Here is a 21,575-nt window from a genome sequence, read left to right as displayed (position 1 = left end):
TTTAATCATGAAAGCCCAATTGGCGAAGCCCAAAATATGTTGAACCGAAAAGAATTCTGAATCAGCATGCGATGCGGACATCTTGAAATATATATCTTAATTATACATGGTTAGTTAATAAGCAAGCATCCCGGCATTCACTCCTCTTTCTCGGTGCAACTCTTAGCTAGCTCTACAAAGTGAGACATAGCGAGAGAGCGAGAAGAAGCTCTCTCTCTCTCTCTCTCTCTCTCTCTCTCTCTGTCTCTCTCTCTATGTGTGTGTGTGTGTGTGTTACACTTACGCTCTTCCCGATATTATATATGTCGTTGTGATATTTAAATATCGAGACAAGTTGCTGTGAATTCTTTCTTTGAGTTTCACCTGCCACCCAGTCTCCGTAGTTACCTAGAGATTCGTTTTCATCCTGTTGGTCTACGAAAAGTCCTTCCAAATCCCAACTGTCAAAACAGCCAAATTGGAGGACAGGAAGGGAAAATTAAAAAACCAATCCACTCGGGTCCTAGAGGAGAAGTACTGTACGCCCTCTGCTGGGACCGCAGAGAAAATAGGAGGAGGACTGGGAGGGAATGAGGATATTAACTTATACATCTCATCTTTCCTTTTCTTGTGACCTGGGCATGTCAAGGAATCTTCTTAACCATCCACCCCGCTCCAATTTGGAATGGGCGGGGGTGGGGGACCTCCGGCCTGGCCCTTGCATAGCTAGTAGCATTATTAATAATTATCCCCGCCGATGAAGGTGATATTCCTGCCCCGACCAGTCATGCGATTTACTCGCGTCTCCAGTTGGTTACTAAATAAATATCCTGTTTACTATTTATTCCTCTCTCTCTCTCTCTCTCTCTCTCTCTCTCTCTCTCTCTCTCTCTCTCTCTGCATTATGTGACACGCCAACTTTATTCCTTTCTTTTACCCTTTCTAACCACTACGGCATAATTGAATCGAAAAGGTGTAAACAAAGCTAGCTACAAAATGCCAAATCCGAGAGTAGACTAGCACTATTTTCCGCTACTGTTCTGTTCAACTTCACACACCACCTTGTGATTCTTGGTGAAGTTTGCAGACAAGTGCTTCGCAGGATTTCTAATAATATCAAATGGGCCGGGAAATAATGACTATGAGAAGATAAAATCAGTGACCAACAATGTAATAATAAGCAAGATGCACTGCCCTCACTTTTCTTTTGAGATAAATAGAAGAGTATAGAGTATATAATAAATAAGGGATGGATTACCGCCGGATGGCGGTAAGTTTATTTGATCAAGTAAAAAGGGGCCGAGCATGCCGTGCCGGACCGGACCGGAATGGGTTTGCTTTTCTACCTACATATATTATATTGTATTTTCCTAGGATGCTATGCTGCGGTGAGATATCTGAGAGTCGTACATAATGGAGGAACAGTGGTATTGGTGGGATGAACTGAACCAATTTATTTTGGCCGAACCCGACAGTTTTCGTTACATCTTCCCTCCTATACACTCCCCGCTCTTGTTCCACTCCAACAAAACTCTATACCCATGTAATTTTTTTTTTCCACTATCTCCTGTATGAAAAGTAAATAATGCTATGTTTTCCTTTCTCTTATTTATTGCCAACAATAAACAAATCTCTCTCTCTCTCTGAGGCTCAGGTAGCTAAGAATCGCCCTTCGTCTCTGCGTCTTTCTCCGACTCTTGTTCTTCGCTCTCTCGTTGTTTTCTTCGTGCAGATCTGGTGACCGTTAGAGATCAGTTAATACTAGTGGGGATCGATCTGAGTTCAAGACTCTAAGGTTCGCCTCTCCTCTCCTATCCCCTCCTTTCTTTGCTAAATCTACGGCATTATCTTATTTTGTTTCCTTGACATTTTGTTTCCCCTCTTTCCCAGGAGTTCTCATGATTTTTTTTTCTGTCTCTTTTCCTCGGATTCTGCTCCAAAAAGCTCAATAAAAGTTTCCAATCATCACATTTAAAATTTTCAAATCTCCTTTCTGCCAACTTTACTCATTGTTTCTGCTGACGGAGCCTTTTGATGTAGATAAATCAAAAGTATTGCTAATATAAACAAACCAAAGAGAAGAAGAAAATATTGGAAGTGAGTTAGTTATTTGCAATTGAATTTTTAGTTCTGATTTCGTTAATTTTTGGTGGGGGCAGAGCCGGTAGGATCTGCTGATTCGGGCAAGATGAGGAGATTAGCGTGCTGCCGCCGCCGAACCAAAGACATCAGCTTGGACTTGGAGGAGCAAGAGAGTATGTATTCTCCACCCTCGATCCATGCAATCTTCCACCTGATCTTCGTGAATCTTGGCGCACCTTTCTTGTTTTATGCATCGTAATGGCCGGATTACTTTCCTAATTAGTATCGCAATATATATATATATAATATTATATATGTATTTCGAGTCGAAAGAAAGAAAAGGATATATAACGATTGCGTCCGTGGAAAGATTTCGATTCAAAGGTAGGAACTAGGAAGACGGGGAAAAAGGTAAAAACCCCGAGAATGCTACAGTAACTGCGCTGTATCCCTCAATACAGCGGACAGTGATCTCGTCCGATCCGAAATGACTATATCGACTGCTGTGCAGTGGCACTGTGGCTGCCTTTTTAAGTCTACCTTTCAGAGTAGTTCCCAAATCCCCATCTCTGATGCGAGAAGTCAGAGGAGAGGGATCAAAACAGGTTTTCATGGCTGGAGGAATACACCGATTAATTCGGCTCACAGCTAACAGGGTTGGGCTACTGTCCGTACTTTTGGACGGCCTTTAGGCTTTAGCCCTTTACTACTCTTTATGGTTATGGCCCGTTTCATGTATAACTTGTGTGCATTTACTCTACCTAAAAGCTGAGCTTTTAATATGGTTCAGGCGGACGGGCTTTCATGCTTTCTACGGTTTTGGTTCGGTCAGGTCTGCCTTCGCCAAGTTTGGTTGATAATAATCAATGCATTTTATCCTTTGTCTGACCTTAGGTGATGTAGTAGAGTTACACGTTGTTCTTTTGTTATTGTAGATGGAAGCACCAAATGGTAACGATTAAAGTGCCACTAGTTATCATTTATAACCAATATAAACTAGGGATAACGCTTAATTCGTACTGCCTTTAATTAAGTGGGTAGGGAGGGTAAGAACTAAGAAGCCTTTCAAATTTCCATAAAACAGAGAGGAATGGGGAAAAGCCGAAGATGCCACATTTCACGGGGACTCGCGTGGTTGATATGGTGAGCAGATCATGTGCATCAAGAATGTACACCACTCAGACATATTATCGTCTATTCGCCAGGGGAAGGGTGGGTAAATGGTGTTCAACGGCCTGCCTCTTACTTGTTAATGCATGTTTGTACTCGCCGTGATGCCGTGGGGATTAATGGTAGTAGTTGGCTGGGAAATGCTTCTAAGTATAATCTCACCTTAAAGAGTATAGAAATTGTTTCTTTTTTTTTTTTTGAAATTTTATAACACAATCTATATTTTTATCTATTATGTGATTCAAGCATTGTCATTGAGAATTTAACATATTTTAATCATTTGGTCTATGTAATTCTATCTATCAAATTATTAAAATATTCTCATGGTTCTCTCCCCTCCTCTCTACCCCATCCAGCGGACCCCACCACCACTTTCCATTGTCTTCTCCCAACCATCTCTCCACCCCAGCCTCCGTTTTGGAAAAGATATTTAGGTATTTTATAATTTTTTTAATTTATAAATTAGAAAAAATGGGGGTAAATTAAAGATAAGAACAAAAGTAATCTAGGTATTCTATAAATTACTCAGTGTATTATAGCGGAATATTTTTTTGCTGGTATCATTTTGTTTAGTTACGTTATGTTAAATTAATTCAGGATGTTAAATGAACATTATAAGAAAAAAAGAAAGATCGGATTATAAAATCCTAAGGTATGAATTACAAAATAGATAAAATATAAGTTGTGTTATATAAAATTTTTTTTTTTTAAAATATTTGTTGAGATTGTACATATTTGCTTTAGATTTTCTCTTTTTTACTCCCAACTCCTTTTTTTTATTTTTCCATACAACCATTGCTGTACATGTAGTTCGTCGTTGCTACTTGTCAGTCAACATACAAGGTCTAGCGTCACCGTTATTACTTTTGTTTGTGTGATCGTCCGCGGACTGTAAGTCTAGCCTGTTGTTGCCATGCGAAGAATTATAAATTCTTAATGGGCCAAGGTACTGTATAGGCCGATTGGGCCTGGATATTGAAAACTTTGGAGTATAGCATAGCATAGCATGTCATGGCCTGCATCTGGATCGGCTTAACATCTCGGTGAACCTTTAATTGCGTGCCGTGGCTGAACCCTCAACTTGATACACTCTCCTTTCAAGCCTGAGCTAAAAAAAGTAGAAAAAAAGTTCTGGCTTGAACCAATTTTTTTCTCTTTGTGAGTTGGTTTGGGCTGGGCTGGCTGGCACAGTTTGTAATAATTGTGTGTATACTAGTCGTATGATCTAACCTGAACACATTAGTTAGTGTATGCATGTCTACGTCATCAAGTCAGATGACCATAATTAATTGGTGCAAATCCCAGGATCCAGGACAGGCGAGATATAAATTTGAAGGTAAAAAAACCATGCTTGAATAGTTGGAAGGAATTGTAATCGAATGAAACAGGGCTACCAACATAGGCCCATCCAAAATGCAATGACTGTCACTCAATTTAGTACTGATTAAAAGGCTCAATTAGTGGCCTGGACTTGTGTGGCAGTTCCTACAGTGGCTGTCCATCCATGATATTTAGCTAGTAGGCAGCAGGTGAGGCCCAACATTGCTGGCTTTAATTTCTTTTAGCTGTCTAGATAGATGACACAATCCATCTTTTCTAACTTCTCATAGTATCTCCAATAAAAGGAATACTCAATTTGATGCAGGAGTGATGACATATAATGGCCTTGAGAGCTGTATTCTTAACAGTTGCTCCTATGATGATGTGAGTGGTCCTAGTGAGATGAACGCAACAGATGGTTGTGTTCCCACTGATTCACTTGATGACGAAACCTCGAGCTGTTCATCAAGCAAAGATGTTTCTGGCTCTTCATTTTCCTCTCAATGCCTCTTGTCATGCAAGCAAGAGGAGGATCATCCACTTGATGAATGGGACACCCTTCACAATCTTCGGCATCTCTCTGGCAAAGGGAAAGCATCAATCACTTATGCAATGAGTTTCTCAGATATTGAGATCATGAAGGAGAAGTTTGCCAAGTTGTTGCTTGGTGAAGATGTTTCAGGAGGAACAAGGGGGATCAGTGCTGCTCTTGCTCTCTCTAATGCTATAACAAATCTATCAGGTACTTCTTTCTCTGTATGGCTATTAAATATCGCGCTCCTGTGGCTGCTAATTAGTGCTTGATGTACATCTTTCCTCCCATGCAAACTACCATTGGACCAAGCTTGTACAGCTATTACCAATTTTATTTTCTCTCTCTAAATTTATCATCAAATAATGCTACCTTTGCATTCTAGGTTAGAGAGTGATATGTTATGTTAAAATAAACGTGCTTGTAAAGTGTAAACTCAAGTATTTACCTAATCCATATGTTTTACTCAGATCAGTAAAGGAAGATTGACATTTCTTATAGCATCTGATCCTCTTCATGCTGGTGGTGTTCTTTATGTTCCTCGAATATGACAATGAGCTTTGCTTTTCAGCAACTGTATTTGGGGAACTCTGGAAATTGGAGCCTTTATCTGAAGAAAAAAAGAGCATGTGGCGAAGGGAAATGGACTGGTTACTTTCTCCTACTAGCTATATGGTTGAGCTCGTTCCTGCAAAGCAAAATGGGGCTAATGGACGGATGTTAGAGGTAACTGATTGCTGAACAGAACCCAACTACAGTAACTTTCCTGCTTAAGGTCAATATCTTATTTGCATTTCTGATCTGCAGATTATGATCCCGAAAGCTCGCTCAGATGTTCATGTGAACCTTCCAGCCCTTCAGAAGCTGGATTCCATGCTTATCGTATGCTATCGTTTAACCTTTAAGTTATCAAGTACTGAGGTTCCCAGTCAGTTGGCATTGTGACTTAAGTTTCATGGTTCCCAGTCAGTTAACTCATCTAATTGCCATTAATAAACGAAATTTTTGTAGGAACTTTTAGATTCAATGGTGGACACAGAATTTTGGTATTCAGAGTGCGGTAGTCGAGCTGAAGGGAGGAGCCGAAATGGTGGCCTAAGACAGAGCAAGAAATGGTGGATCCCATCTCCTTGTGTTCCTGAGTCAGGGCTCTCCCACTCTCAGAGAAAACGGCTTGGTTTTCAGGCCAAAATTGTTCACCAAGTTCTCAAAGCTGCAAAAGCCATTAATGAACAAGTCCTAATCCAGATGCCTATACCTTCTGCTGTCATGAATGCCCTTCCAAAGGCAAGTAGTTATCTCTTATATATCTTGGACTTACTTACTGTAGTCAGTTTTGGTGAAGAATTATACTTCACGAATGTATGGTACAAAATGCAATTTCTTTATTAAATCCTAATGTTGCCTGTTTAAAATTTGCAGTCAGGCAAAGCTAGCTTGGGTGAAGATATTTATCAGGCTATAACTGCAGAGTGCATTTCAGTTGAGGAAATCTTGCTTTCTCTTAATTTTAGAAATGAACATAGTGTGCTTGAGACTGTGAACAGATTAGAGGGCGCAGTGTTTGCATGGAAAGTTAGAATATCTGAAGACGCAAATAAGAGGTCACCAAGGCGATTCCAATGGTACTTTGTGAAGAATAATGGATCAGAACTGGAAAAGATTGCACTGTACATAGAAAGAGTCGAGACACTCCTGCAGCTTCTGAAGACTAGATTTCCAAACATTCCTCAAACTTTTATCGATGTCACCAAAGTCCAGTATAACAAAGTAAGTTCATCCTTCAGCATCATTTGGGTAAATAAATATTCCAACTTCCCCACAACTAGGACATTGTGATTCTTCTATTAGAATATCCAATTTTATTTAGAATGTAGCAGGATCAGCTGATTTTACTTTTCATCAAAATCTTGGCCGGCATATTGTTACTACTAGAATAATAATATTGTTTGGTGTGACACTTTTCTTCTCCTAATAAAGTTTCCTATATTGTTCTCACGTCCCAGTTACTATGATTCAAGAATATACCTGCTAATTTAGATTGTCCTCTTCTATGCAGGATGTTGGTCATTCCATTGTAGAAGCTTACTCAAGGGTTATCATTGGTCTGGCATTCAGTATCCTATCAAGAATAGCAGATATCTTGGTAGAGGATGACCTGAAGAAACCGACGACTCCCATTGCCACTCTCAAATTCGACTTCTCATCTGAAGTATATCTCGCTGGTATCACTGAAACTCCTCCCGGTCACATCAGGCGCTCTCTCATTGACCAGATGAACATGGTAGATGGGCGGTTAGATAATGATGCCAGCAGTAAGGGTGTCTTGGACTTGGAGTGCTTCTCGGATATCAAATGTGGAAAAATCACCATAGCCGCAGATAGCCCATTGAGCGGTAGAGCTGCATGGTAATTATGGTAAGCGAAGTCGGTTCTCAGAGCCTTCATTTACCTCTCCTACTGTATGTAGGAAGGTAGTTAGTTGCAGGGCGTCAGTATTTTTGAGCTGACCAATATGTATAGGAGAAGATGGTTATTGCACTCCACCCTCTTTAAAAATAAAAGGTCTTTTTGGAGTTATCTGTCACTAGCTTTAATCATCAAAAGAATCTGGTATATATATATATATATATATATATATGAAACAGTTGTTGAAAGCCTCCTAATCATCTCCCGTTACTAGTACGAAAGCTATTTCTATCCTTTTAATTTTTCTGTCTTCTTCTTCTTATAATAATAATAATAATAATAATAATAATAATAATAATAATAATAATAATAATAATAATAATAATAATAATAATAATAATAATAATCAGTTGAACGCCAAAGGAATTTGTCCTTTGTTTGCTTAAAACCAAGAGAAACAGATACTCTTCAACCGTACCTCATCATCGTTCTCTGTAACGAGGAATTTCATTCAGACCCATCTGTACTCTAGAAGGATTTTGGTAGGCATTCATAAAAACGTACACCACCAAACGGCCAACTGGTTTAGCCTTTACAGGGAAAACTTGGTTTAGGCTTCCCCGGTGATGTTTGAATTGAATTAAAGCTCGACTATCGGGAAAGGCTGGCAAATTTTGTGTGGTATCTAATTAACACCTATAGAATATATATCATACAAGATGGTCAGCGGCGTAGCTTGTCTCATTGGCCCCGACCGTGGCGCACAATAGTGGGCTCCAGATACACCCTCGTCTCGTCTCGTCTCGTCAATTAATTTGTTAACAACCCACAAATAATCCACACGATAATACAGGCAACAGGGACGTCACCTACACGTATAATCCACGTTGACTCACCCCTTGCCCCGTTGTATGGCTCGATTCTTCGAATTCACATACCTTTATTTAGGCTTTAGACTAAGGTGGACGATTTCACCTCCCATTTTCAATTATTATTTAATCAATCGGATAATTATAAAACTCTCCGAGTAAAATTTTTACCAGAGCATATTCAGATTCTTAAGATATGAAAGCCCTACAACGATGACATGGGCTGGAATATGTCTCTCATTTCTTCGTCGATTTATTTATTATTTAGTGATTATGAATTATAATCCGACGGCAGCTATATCCGTTGATTTTTAATAAATGAACAAACCTTAGAATTATACGTTAACTCCGATTTCGTAGCAAGAATTTATTCTCTCTCTCTCTCTCTCTCTCTCTCTCTCTCTCTGTACAATGAGTAACCCAGAAGAAATCGCGTCTTCTCATAACTCGACAATACGGTCAACGTAACTCACAGCGCTAATCGCACTCAAATCTCTACTATTTACGAACACTTGTGGGACCGGAAGAGACTTTAGCTAAATCTGCTACTCGAGTCTCTTTCTTTGGTCGAAACTGGTGTGCGGCTGTATGATGGGCGAGCTGCCTAACCAGGGTTAAATCTCCGGCGATATATTAATAATTTCGGCCATTGAAGGAAATATAGAGATAGAAAAAACACAAAAAGAAAAATTAAAAGAGGGAGAAAGAGGCGAAGGCGGAGACGGAGAAAGGAAGCTTTCAGATTACTCTCTCTGGCTCACGAATACCATCCTCCATCAAGCCTAAACCCTAATCGATTCCCCAATATTATCCAGAGCTCGGTTCTTCAATCCAATTCTTTTTATCGCCGCCGAGCCCCCGATCTCAACCATTGTGCGAATCGTCTCCACCACGAGCTCCCGTGAATCGCATGGCTTTGATGGTGTGAAAGGATGGGTGCGGATTCTTTCCATCGGAATCGGCATCAGCATTCGGCATCTGCTGGCGATCGGACTGCAATTCGAGACTCGGGGTGATAGGGGGATTCTCGGTTCGGAGATCGGATGGTTTTGGGCCTCCGATCAAGAATGGAGGATTCTGGGAACAGAAAAGAGGATGGATCTCCCGATGCGACCCCGCCCGCGGTGGTGGAAGAATCCAGCAGCTCTTGTTCGTCGTGGAGGCCGTCCGGAGGAAAGGCCTTTCTTCCTTATAGTGCCCCTTGTTTCACGAATTCGTCGATGAAATTTCGAAAACTCCGGGTCGATGGTGGCAAACCTGTATGTTTTCTGCTCTCGTAACTTTTATCTTTTGCTGGCGTGAAAATTGAATTAAGATTCCCTTTTTCCTAGGCTTTTGCTTAGTGATATTATTTTTCTTTAGATTGGAAATTCGGGTTGTGATTGATCTTGAACTCTTGTTCATCAATGTGGTCAAAATACGAATTTGAGCCACAATCTATCGTTTTTGTTAACAATATGTGCCCAAAAAAAAAGAAAAAGAAAAGATCAATCTTGTTTTTAAGAAACTACGTCAGAGTGAAGAGTTAGTGGTAATACACGAGCTGACCGCCTCTTAGCCTAGCTGGCGTGAGTTCCACAACAATACAAGGATGGAAGAGAATAATTTCCTGTATGGGATCTCAAGAGAATAGTAGGTTAACCATTATTCTCCACTTTATTTGATTGGAGTCTGGAGATCAGGAAAACAGGATGATGGCACATAACCACCAAAACGTAGGGGTGCTGTCTGCACTTAATAGTTAATATCCTTACTGGAGAGACATTTCGTTACCTTTTCCTACATGATTGCAATTTAAGAAACTTGGGGAGTGAATACTGAATATTCACATTCAGCATTCTTGGATTTGCATCTTTTTCCAGTTTTCAGAATGACCTAGAAATATGATTAAGATATAATTGGAGGATTATTCTTTATCAATTGGTACTTTTCCTAGAATGACATGTAACAAATATGAGCTATTTTAAGAGAGAAACACCATGCTGATGTCCTTGGCAAGCAGGTATGAATGTATGATACGGAAGGTGGACACAGATTTATGATGAAAACACATATTTTATATCTTTATTTAAATTCTGTTACTTCCACTTGTCTATAATTTGTTATCCTTGGAGAAAACTAAATGAGCTGTTCCTGCATTTGTACTTTCACAACCGTCTTATCATATGTCAGTATATTGGGGGTACAATTATATGTATATAGATGTTGAAGAACTGAATGAGATTTTAATTCATGCAGCTAGTGGCACGATTAACCAAAGATATTGTTGATACTTACCGAAATTGCAACCCCAATTTTAAATATTCAGAGGCATTGAACCCAAAGCGCTTCCTTACAAATCCATCAGTTGGAGTTTTAAATGATGGTCATGACAATGCAAATTCAGATCTCATCTTGCACGTGAACTCTGTGTTGGTAAATTTGGAATTGAAGCGAAGGTTTGCTTTTTTTTTCTTTTAATTTAGATCATGTTATTCTATGCGCTTCCGTGTCCTGCATTGCTTTTCTTATCACTTGATGGTTCTTCAAAAAAAGTTCGGCTTGTTGTCCTCCTCTAGAATAGCTGAATAGATGGCCTCTCTGAAGAATGCACAATGATTTTGTCAATTGGAACTTTGTCAATCCTTGCGCTTGTAATTTTGTAGCCAGGTTGTATTATATGGCCTTTCACATTCTGTGTTTCGTTGATGTCTTTGGTTGTATTAGCTTGAATATTAGCTTTGCCTGTCTAACATATTGCTTTGACCCTCAAATTATGTTTGAAAGTACTGGAATTACAGAAGATAATTGAGAACAAGCAATATGAAACTTCCACGATAGCTGATAATCCATCAAATAATAGTCATGCTGCCGCCAGGCTTTCCCTTATAAGCTTTACTTTTGGGTCATCCTACATTGGTTGGCTAGTGTGTTCATGTGCTCTTTGGAGGAGATCTGCCGAGCATGGATGTTGAATACCTTAAAATTTACCATGCTCGAAAGTTCCTTTACATTACCTATCAGGATAACTTCTCCCACCAGCTCTGAAGTACTTAATGTAAATGTGCTTTACTCTTCTTTAACTTAAGCCTTTTTTTTTCTTCCTTGCACTCTATCTTTGCACAAATTTTGACATTCTTGTGTTTCCTTTTGCGAGCCTTGGTAAATTTCTATAGGAACTTCATCATGCTTGCAACCAACTAGCTTGGAAGACCTACCAAATGGCTTTTCCAATGGCTAAAATTGTAGAAGTTCCTTTTTAAAGCATAGAAGAACTGAGCAGTTAAATTTCTTTCTATATGTAGGTACGTCGTCAAAGATGTTTTGGGACAAGGCACATTTGGACAAGTTGCAAAGTGTTGGGATACAGAAACAAACAATTTTGTTGCCGTCAAGATTATAAAAAATCAGCCTGCATATTATCAGCAGGCTTTGGTTGAGGTCTCAATTTTGCGCATGGTAATGATCTCTTTGGCATTCACATATGTTCATGTTTAATATATAAGCAGAAATTGATTTTGCTATCTTGAACGTGCTTGCAGCTGAATCAGAAGTTTGACCCTGATGATCAACATCACATTGTCCGTATACTTGATTATTTTGTATTCCAACGTCATTTATGCATAACGTTCGAAATGCTTGGCTCAAATTTGTAAGCTAGTGATGCTAATTAATTTTCTTTTTTCAATTTGTTGAATGAATTCTTTCCTCTGATTGACGATGGCATGAGAACTTCTCCATTGTAGGTATGAGGTAATTAAGATAAATAACTTCAAAGGGTTATCCTTGAACTATGTCCAGATCTTCTCAAAACAAGTGAGATAGCTCTGCTTTTGTTGTTACCATTCCATGTGAAACCCCAATTCATTCGCTGTGACCTGAGCTCTGCTTTTGTCATGTTCTCAGATATTGCATGCGTTAGTTGTCATGAAAGATGCTGGCATAATACATTGTGATTTAAAGCCTGAAAATATACTTATATCTGCTAGGTGAGCTGCTCATTGACAAACACTGGCACTAGTATGAATTTGTTTAATTTGTTATACTATTTTTTTTCTCTCCATTTGAATTTAATTGTAGCATCCTGAACTTTTCAGTGTGAAGCCACCAACAATAAAAGTTATTGATTTTGGGTCAGCATGCATGGAGGGTCGAACAGTTTACTCATACATTCAGGTCTACTTGGTTCCTTTTCTTGAGCTTACTTGTTACATACCCATAGTAATTGATATATGCATGATGGCTCTGGTGTCGTTTATTCTCAAGAAAAACTTGTTTTTTTGTTGCAGAGCCGTTATTACAGGTCTCCAGAAGTTCTGCTTGGTTATCCGTATCCAATTTCTCATATATATTCAATCATCTGCATAATATTTTGGGCACCATCTGATGCTTTTTTACATTCTGATGTCAGAAGAGGCACAATTTCTTCTGCCTTATATGTTTGTTGAAATTATGTGGAAATGTAATAATTCCACAGGGAAAATCATACCCCTGAATACAATATAGAAACTTTAAGGTTCAAAGATATTCTTTGTTATGGTGCTTAACCCTCATCAGATATAATACTGCAATTGATATGTGGTCTTTTGGATGCATAATTGCCGAGCTATTCTTAGGTTTGCCTTTATTTCCAGGAGCATCAGAGTATGATCTTCTTAAGCGAATGATAGAGATACTTGGGTATGCCATTCTTTCATTTATCATCTATTATTCTGGCATGAGAAGTTGGGTAAAATGTTGAGAGTTATCATTGTTTCTGTCAAAGTAAGAGAAAAATCAGAAAAAACTGAAGTTCTTTTAAAAGAAACTGACCATTGAATCTTGGAAGAACTTCAATCAGCTGCGACACATCTCTCTCTCTCTCTCTCTCTCTCTCTCTCTCTCTCTCTCTCTCTCTCTCCTTGTCTTTTCCCCCTCTCTTTGGCATCTGGATTTTTTTCGGCTGAGTGGCATGACAAGGGAATACCTGTCGGCAAAGCCACTTCCCTACGTTTTCTGTACCATAAAATCATGGTGCCACAACACATATATCCTTTATGAGAAGTTATGTTAAGGACTAAAAGGCTGCTTCTCCAAATGACAACATTATGATATATTTTGGTTAAACATGACTGCTCAATTGTAGGGCAAGAATTCTCAATCTAGTTATGTATTCTTAAGATTTTATCCTGTCCTGTAGAATTCTGAGTATACAATCACAGTCACTTTAATAAATTAATACTTTACAGTGGACAGCCACCTGATGATCTGCTTAGGGATGCAAAAAATACAAGCAAGTATTTTACACCTGTTGGACATGTTTATCGTGTGGAGGATGCTGTGTCCTGCAAGGGAGGTAGCAATTCTTACCGAATTTTAACTGAGGAGGAGTTTGAAACGGTGAGTCTTGGATATTTTTCTAATGAATGCATATTCAGTAGTTTTTACTTTATTAATTTACTTTCTCTTGGTGCTGTATTGAGTTCAGAGAGAATCAAAAAGACCAACCATAGGGAAACGGTATTTCAATTATGTAAAGCTTGAAGACATCATTGCCCATTATCCTTACAGGAAAAATTTGCCTGAAGAAGAAGTTCTTAAAGGTTAGTTGAACTCTCATTTGGTTTGATAAATATTGTCGGCTACAAAAATATACTGAGATTATAATGTTTACCTCTCACCTATTATTTTGATCATGTTCCAGAAAATTTGACCCGCATGGCATTGGTTGATTTCTTGAGAGGTCTTGTTGAGTTTGATCCAAGGAAACGGTGGTCACCTTTGCAGGTCTTTTTGCTAAAAGAATTGTCAGCAGATGAAATGTATTTGTCAATGAAACTCTTAACTTTAATCATTCCTTTCAGGCTTCATGTCATCCATTTGTCACTGGGGAACCCTTTACAAGCCCTTATAAGCCTTCCCCGGAGACCCCAAGAATTGTAAGTATGGCCTTTAATATTGAAACATTCATGATGGAAGATTTTAGATTGGCAACTCTTTTTCATTCTACCAGGATGCTCTTTCTTCAATGTGCTAAGCCTTTCTTGTTAGAAAGATTCATTGCTTTGCTTCCACATAAAAACATGCTTCTGGCATAATTTTCATTTTATTTTATTTGGTTCTACTGATGCATGTATCTTAATAATTTTCGATGCTTTTTGGTATATATGGTAATATATCCAAGCATGTTATGCTGAAGCAGGCTAAAGATGAGCCTGTTATGTATCTTTCTCCTGAAGACTGGCTTTGATTTGTTGGATGTTACTAACATTTTCCATTGTAGCCTGTTTTTCATCCTGTTGCAGTTGATCACAATCCAGGAGGAGGTCACTGGCTATTTTCTGGTCTTTCTCCTCAGGTTTGTCTGCAACTAGTTTTGTTTGGTTTGCCCTATCTATTTGAGCAAAGGCCCTCTTTCACTCTTGCTGATAGGGTTCTTGATCTCACTCTGCTTTTCTTGTTTCCCTTTTTCTCACTATTTGTCAAGCCTCATTTGCTAAGTCTCATATAATTGGATTTTCTTACTATTTGTTGGATTTTCCTTTTTATAATTTCTATAGGTTGGAAGTGTGAACAAGTGTGTACCGTTTAACAGCCCTCATCTTTGGAAGGTGCCCTTTTCTTATGGAAGTAGCTATGGCAGCATGGGAAGTCATGGTAGTTATAATGACAATGTTGGTCTTGGGAGCAGCTATGGAAGTTATGGTGATGTTAATACTCCGCACACATATTATTCACCATTAGGTCCATCCGGAGTCAACTTGCATGCACAAGTTGGAGGGTCTTTCCTTGGATCTAGTCCAGATACTAGACGGAGACCGCAACTGTCTCAGGGCAATGGTTTTGGCTCAAGTCCTGGAAATTTTGGGTCTATGTCTCTCGGTGTTAGTCCCTCCCAGTTTACTCCTCCAAACTCCCAGTTTACTCCTCCGACTACTGGAAAGTATGGTCCCACTTCTCCTGCAAGAGGTGGTGTTCATGGTTCCTCGTTGAGCTATAACAGAAGAACTAATTGGGTTTATCCCAATATGTCTATGCAACCTCATGAAAATGCATCTCATCATGGTCCTGGGTATTATGGTAATGGCATCAGTAGTAGCTACCCTGATGCTCACATTCGCACACATATTGGTTCTTCTCACAGTGCAGTTTCTGCTTCCAGTCATTCTAACTGGAGGCAACAGGTAGGTGGATTGAATGGCTTTTCTTCAGGTTCCTCTTCAACAAGCCATAGGATTACCCCAGGATCCTGTGCACATGATGTGGTCTCTTCACATTTACCAGAGATTTTGTCTGATAAATCTGAATGCAGTTCGCTGATACCTAATCCAGCAGATTGGGACCCTAATTATAGGTAATATATTCTAGATTATTGCAGTATAGCACTTAATATTACTTTAGCTGATTTTTGCAAACCAGGTAAGTGGTAGGGTTGCACTATGGATGGAGTTTGTACATTTGCTTTCATAATGAAGCAGTGTTGGAGAGCTTGTTCTTAAAAGTTCAAGATTAAGAAACAAAAGCACTCATAGTTACTGCAGTTTCACCTTCACGATGAGAGTAGCAGAAGGCTTTCATTTCTATTACTGGAATGCAATATAAATCTTTTTGGACTAGATTTTGACTTCTAGAAAAGTTCATGCCTAGTGTATATTCTTTATCTTTGTTGTCCATCTCTTAACATATTCTTGTCTTTTGTGGAAAATAAATAATGATTGCTTGTCTTACATGACATTGGTTTTCAGTCAAGTGAATCCCATATTGCATTATTCTTCTCGAATCCCAAGGGATGATTTATGTTTTATGTTTTATTCTCTTATAGTTGATCTTTCTTCACCCTTAAAGCTTCTGTGGCATATTCTGATTAATATTAGGATTTAATGAGACGATGATATATTAATAATTTTGAACACTATTCTCAATAGTCATATCCCTTCAGTGGTTTTTTATATGCTTGTTGTCTTTTACATGTTTGGCTGAGATTGCATTTGAATATAGTATTGTTGAAACGATTGGAATATTGTATATAATTGTTAAATTGAGATCTTGCCTCAAGTGTTGATTTATATTATGGTTGGGAAGAAGAATAATCTATTCTTGAAGTACTTTTGATTCTGAGTATAATTTTTCTCTTTTACTAGTGATGAGTCTCTTTTGCAAGAAGAAAATTCAGAAGAGAGCTCCCTATCTTTTGAGTTTAATAATACCATTGCCATTCCCCTTGGCAACACAACGGATGCTGCAATTCCAACAAATGGAGCTAACAGATTTCGCCATGGCCAAAGCCAGGCTCATGCAAGCTCAAATATTGGATCATTAGATCAAAGGTATGAGCATTGGTTGACTGAGTTGTTGAAATCAGGATGTCAATACAATATTGCTTTAAAGTCGTAAGAATGTATTCTTTTACCTTGTTTCCATAGTAGGTATACAAGTTCTTTTTCCAACAGTCTTATCAACAGTTTCAGATAGTTTGTGCTGTTATCATACTAAATCTTCTAAGAGTTTCTCTGCTGGTTCAGAATATTTCAGCAAATCCACATAGTATCGGATGACCTGTATATTTCTTTTCATAAGCTGTTTGATACTCAACATGCATACAAAGCTATTCTATATCTGTCATTTTTTCCAGTGATAATAGGATGCTCGCTGCTTGAATCACTATGTATTTCAGCTTTTGGCCTTTTGCTAGTTTTTACATTTTTGGGAATTTGATGTGTATTTCTATGACACTATACCTCTATTGAAGAGCTTGAAAGATTCTGTCTCATTGCAGTCTACAGTTATTCCATTATTTTTTCTTGAATAGAACTTGCATTACTGTATCAATATTTTATATGAACGTTCTTATGTTTATTGAGCTAATTTTTGTTGTACTGCCGTTGTGCTTACTGATGTCATGTCTTCTTGTGGATTGGTCTGGATGCTATAAAAGTTTGCAACAATGATACCTCAACCAGAATTGAGATACAAAAAACCTCAAGTTTGTTTGTGTCAACACATTTTAAAGGTGACTTTGTAGTTTTGACAGTTTACTCATAATAGGCCACCCTGCAAACTATACCAGATTGTAGAATATTCACCCATACATCTGGCGGTGGTATACTCATTGTTTGCCTTTATTAGCTGTTACAGAGGAACAAGTGGACCATTATATGCATAATTCTTGGCTTCCTAGTTGTGATGCTTGATGACATTATCTATTGTTAGTGTCCGAAGAAAGTGTTTGTTGTTTCCTTCACTTATTTTCTTACTTGAATACAGAAGAGATCGGCAGTTCCAAGCATGTTCACTTGGTGAGAGTAGCCTTTCTACTGCATATGATATGCATGCTGGATATGGACGTTCACATTATTTTCAGCAAAATTTTCCCAGCCGGTTTGGACAGCAATCTGTTCAGCAGCTCAATCATATAAATTCCACTTTTATGAACGAGAGGAGTCATCAGTTTGCACAACCAACTCAGTCAAATTACAGCATTGCAGATTCACATTCTTCTGCTAACACCATATTCGGCAATGGAATGCCCTGGGGTAAATTTCATAACTATACTCTGGGCAATTGATGATTATTTGACTTTTTTCTAATTGATCCTTATGATACATTGTCTTGCTCAACCTGAGATTATCATTCTTATCATGTTGTTTAGATCTTTTTAGGATGTCACTTAGATGACACTTGAGAGAAGTATAAAGTGTCAGCACCCTCTGCTGATGTCAGTATGAAATTTCAGTAGTGCAGTGCCAAGAAATTATGCTGTACTATTCTAGAGCACATTGATAGGAATAGAATCTGAATACAATTTAATGAGCATAGTGGAATCCAAATAGAACTTAAAAGATTGTATGGTTGGAATGTAGACAGCAACTTGCTTCCTAATGAAAAAGTACCATCATTTCTGAAAACCTGAAAATGCAGTGTGAGTAACATGCCATTTGTCTCCATGCATGCAAAATTCTTATACGTATGCTAATAAACAAAGATGTAAAAAAGTGATAAAATGTTTACTGATGCATGACAACAAATTGATCTTAATTCAGAAAACATTGGGACTAAGAATATTCTGAATAAGCATAATTCCTGGAGGAGATAATATAGATGTAAAAAAGTGATAAAATGTTTACTGATGCATGACATCAAATTGATCTTAATTCAGAAAACATTGGGACTAAGAAAATTCTGAATAAGCATAATTCCTGGAGGAGATAATATAACCACGACCATTTTTATTTTTTAATTCTTCTTTTGGTGCTCATTCGAAGAGTTCAGCTTGAGTATTTAGCAATTTGCACTTCACTTCGTCCATAACATGATGCTAGATACTGTTCCTTTCCATTCCCATGTAGTAATTTGCACTCCACATATATAAAGCCAAAAATTACTCCCATAATTAAAAAAAAAAGAAAGAAAATGAAGAAAGAAATAAATGATGTAAACTAAAATGTTTATTTCTTCTGAAGTGATATCTATTGCTATAGATATAGATATTTGTGGGTAATAACATGTTCTGAGGCCTGAATTATCTGTCTAAGGTAACTGGCATTACCTGGAAATGTGCATTCATTTATACATATATGTTTCTCATCTTTCCTCAAGTTTCCATTCTTATATTCTGGAGAGCGCCTAGAACAGTAAAATCATGTTTAAAGATGAAATAACTATTTACATGAATCTTTTATTTTTCTAGATTATCTTATTGACTATGAAAAGCTGCAAAATAGTACTTCCACAGATTGACCACTCTTTTTGATACAATTTATTGTGGGATTTCTAAATAAGTTGGCAACCATATTATTACCTTGTCAATTTTATTCTCTTTTGGCTAGCTGTTTACCATGCCTAACAATTAAATGAATTAATATGTAACATGTTCCTCACAATTTCTTGCTGTTTCTATTTGGCGACTCAGAAATAATCATCATCATTATACTGCAATCTGGCTTGATAAGGTTCTACTTCTAGATGCTCATCCATTATGTTTGAGTGCTGTTCTGCATGATCTTTTGTAGTACTGTCTGCTAAAGTTCTACAATGGAAAATGCCATTTGGCTTAAGTTTATAGTGACTGAGGCATTGCCACTTGAGCACTTTTGACCGATCTAGTTTCATCGTAGGACGAAGGGCTGGACATTCCCTTACTACTACTCTACCAACATCCCGTGCAAGAAAGGACTATGGAAAGATCTCATGAAGCAAAGGCTGAATAGCAAGACTGCATATTTATTACTGGCTCAGAAATTTGTAATTGCAATTCCCAGTTGCCTTTCTTTTCTCTCTTATGACAATCCTCATTTGGATTTCGTGCAGTGACTGCGCTCATTTGGATCTAATTTAATGCATTCTGCTTGCTAAATATAATAGGTTATAGTTATGGTATTTTCTGTTCTTTCATGTGCTGAGCTTCCAATTCCTTATATCCAGCAGTAGGCTAGGAGCTTCTATGCCCAACTACTAAGTTGACTTGCAAACTGATTATATACAAATCAGACTTCTCTAAAATCCTCTCACCATGGCAAAATTAGTTTGAATTACTAGATTTTTACGAGATTGGGCTGTGTTCACTTGTGAGATAAACGTAGAATAGACATAACTATTCTAATTTTTAATACTAAAAGAAGAGAATTAATATTAGTATAAATTATTATAATATTTAGTTTAATAGTTTAAAAAGTAATAATTATATTTGAAGTGATGTAAAGTTGATATAAAAGTATTGAGATCGGTGATGTTTTAAACAAAATGATAAAATTACTTGAGTAGACGAAAAATAATATTAAAAAAAATTGTACTGTGCAGGTATGCAAGGTTATAACTTTGCATTTAGGTATGCGGGGTTATAACTCCATACTAATCTCGCACTCGAGTGTGTAGGGGTGTAAACGAGCCAAGTCGAGCTCAAGCTTGGTTAGAGGAGGACGGTGGCTTGTCGGAGGAAGAGGAGATCGATGGAGGAGAAGGAGAAAGCGGCTTGCCGAAGAAGGAGAGGGAGGTCGACGGAGGAGGTTAACGAAGGAGGCAGGGGCAGTGGCGATTTGTCAATGGTGGAGGAAGACGATCGGTCACCACCATGAGAGAAGAAAAAATATTATTTATTTACTTATTTTGATCGATTGATTATTTGAGGAGTTAGTGGTATTTGGGATGATTTATGGGAGAGAGGAGTAATGGTGGCTAAAAATAAAATAAAATGGAGGCTAGGTTGGTCATATCAAGAGAAAAAGAAGATATAAGCATTTAAGAGGGTTTTGTACTCTTAGCCACGTGACTAATAGAGATTTAAGAGGGTTTTGTATATATATATATATCAATATTAGGCTCGGCTCGAAATCAAATTTCGAGTCCTATTTTTTATTTAGGCGTGACTCAACTCATTACAAGCTGAGCTTAAGCTAAGTCAGAATCGAGCTGAACACAAGCAGCTCGTTTATTTTGACAGTTGTGGGGTTGCTTTTGGAGAGATGATAACAAATTTAGCTGATATGACTAGTAATTATGTATTATTATCTTAAAGAGTAAAATAATAATTGAGCTATTACTAAATAGTTTTTAAAAAGTTGTATGGAATGAGATGATAAAAGATATTGATTAGTATACTAAAATAAGATAAAATATTTAGTTACCATAACAGAATGAGGAATCTTATTAAAAAGTCTATTCCTATTTCATAAGTAAACAGAGCTTAGTATATTCTCCTACATTGTAGAAAATATTCAGTTCGCCTGTTGTGCGTTAAAAGATTGAAGTTCAAAAATATAAGGTAACTTTACGGAATTTTATATTTTGTTTGTGGTCGGTCAAGTTTATTTTCATTTCCTCAGCGTCAGGCATTAGAGGCATTTAAGTTTTAACCAGTCGTAAACCTCTTTTCTGACCACGTTGCAACATCCCAGCTTGTAAAGACCCTTGTTTACTTTCATGACTTGGATCACTACACACAATGTAACTCCAGTTGAGCAAATTTATGCAATCTAAGATTTTGTATTCAAGAGTTGGTTAGGGGTGCGCCTGGCCCGTGCTCTAGTGCGACGTAAAGGCGACGCTCGTGGGCCCCCGTAGCAAGCTACCGTAGAATGGGACCATCACCCAAAAGAAATTAATTTAATATTGTGTTGGGCCGATGGCCCACGTATCAGATATTAAACAGATAAGAACAGATATTACACTTGATCTATAGTAGTAGCATGCCGCGTATTCTTCAATCCATCGATGTGGGACTAATATCGCTTGCTTCATGGAATAATAGTATTATACTATTT

The 21,575-nt window shown here is 37.9% G+C and overlaps 2 protein-coding genes and 1 pseudogene across 7 annotated transcripts; 2 read left to right on the top strand and 1 right to left on the bottom strand.

Moving 5' to 3' along the window:
- Positions 1 to 1,385: 1,385 nt before the first annotated feature.
- Positions 1,386 to 7,663, top strand: LOC140785108 (rop guanine nucleotide exchange factor 14). Of its 5 annotated transcripts, none has more exons than XM_073132847.1 (9): positions 1,386 to 1,522; positions 1,634 to 1,774; positions 2,139 to 2,234; positions 4,877 to 5,293; positions 5,655 to 5,809; positions 5,891 to 5,965; positions 6,095 to 6,370; positions 6,506 to 6,853; positions 7,143 to 7,663. In XM_073132847.1, exons 3-9 carry the CDS (start codon positions 2,168 to 2,170, stop codon positions 7,494 to 7,496), a joined length of 1,692 nt encoding a protein of 563 aa, XP_072988948.1. In that variant the 5' UTR covers positions 1,386 to 1,522; positions 1,634 to 1,774; positions 2,139 to 2,167; the 3' UTR covers positions 7,497 to 7,663. The 5 variants fall into 5 exon arrangements, with proteins under 5 accessions (XP_072988948.1, XP_072988944.1, XP_072988946.1 ...); XM_073132843.1 differs by having other exon boundaries at positions 5,891 to 6,004; XM_073132845.1 differs by having other exon boundaries at positions 5,891 to 6,004; positions 6,095 to 6,374; positions 6,510 to 6,853.
- A 1,360-nt stretch (positions 7,664 to 9,023) lies between these two features.
- On the top strand, positions 9,024 to 19,695 carry LOC140784203 (dual specificity protein kinase YAK1 homolog). 2 transcript variants are annotated; one of them, XM_073131463.1, is made up of 18 exons: positions 9,024 to 9,620; positions 10,600 to 10,799; positions 11,646 to 11,799; positions 11,883 to 11,992; positions 12,087 to 12,156; positions 12,247 to 12,329; positions 12,438 to 12,516; positions 12,630 to 12,670; positions 12,898 to 13,020; positions 13,569 to 13,719; positions 13,808 to 13,922; positions 14,024 to 14,106; positions 14,184 to 14,258; positions 14,603 to 14,677; positions 14,880 to 15,673; positions 16,461 to 16,646; positions 17,587 to 17,852; positions 19,434 to 19,695. In XM_073131463.1, the coding sequence occupies exons 1-18, from the start codon at positions 9,405 to 9,407 to the stop codon at positions 19,508 to 19,510; spliced, it is 2,898 nt and encodes a 965-aa protein (XP_072987564.1). In that variant the 5' UTR covers positions 9,024 to 9,404; the 3' UTR covers positions 19,511 to 19,695. The 2 variants fall into 2 exon arrangements, with proteins under 2 accessions (XP_072987564.1, XP_072987563.1); XM_073131462.1 differs by having other exon boundaries at positions 17,584 to 17,852.
- Positions 19,696 to 21,313: 1,618 nt separating this feature from the next.
- LOC140785412 (U2 spliceosomal RNA) lies at positions 21,314 to 21,497 on the bottom strand (annotated as a pseudogene).
- Positions 21,498 to 21,575: the final 78 nt, after the last annotated feature.

The sequence above is a fragment of the Typha latifolia genome, chromosome 3 (genome assembly GCF_019914945.1).
Source record: "Typha latifolia isolate L0001 chromosome 3, TyphaL0001v2, whole genome shotgun sequence".
NCBI classification, from domain to species: Eukaryota; Viridiplantae; Streptophyta; class Magnoliopsida; order Poales; family Typhaceae; genus Typha; species Typha latifolia.
The sequence above is the reverse complement of the archived record's forward strand: the minus strand, read 5'-3'. Positions and strand labels throughout refer to the sequence as shown.

Excerpts from the sequence above, each read along its gene's own strand:
- LOC140785108 (XM_073132843.1), top strand. The coding sequence starts at position 2,168 with ATGAGGAGATTAGCGTGCTGCCGCCGCCGAACCAAAGACATCAGCTTG. Across the intron at positions 5,810-5,890 it reads CTAATGGACGGATGTTAGAG|ATTATGATCCCGAAAGCTCG; the intron begins GTAACTGATTGC and ends TCTGATCTGCAG. Across the intron at positions 6,005-6,094 it reads TTAAGTTATCAAGTACTGAG|GAACTTTTAGATTCAATGGT; the intron begins GTTCCCAGTCAG and ends AAATTTTTGTAG.
- LOC140784203 (XM_073131462.1), top strand. The coding sequence starts at position 9,405 with ATGGTTTTGGGCCTCCGATCAAGAATGGAGGATTCTGGGAACAGAAAA. Across the intron at positions 13,720-13,807 it reads CTGAGGAGGAGTTTGAAACG|AGAGAATCAAAAAGACCAAC; the intron begins GTGAGTCTTGGA and ends TATTGAGTTCAG. Across the intron at positions 14,678-14,879 it reads TTTCTGGTCTTTCTCCTCAG|GTTGGAAGTGTGAACAAGTG; the intron begins GTTTGTCTGCAA and ends TAATTTCTATAG.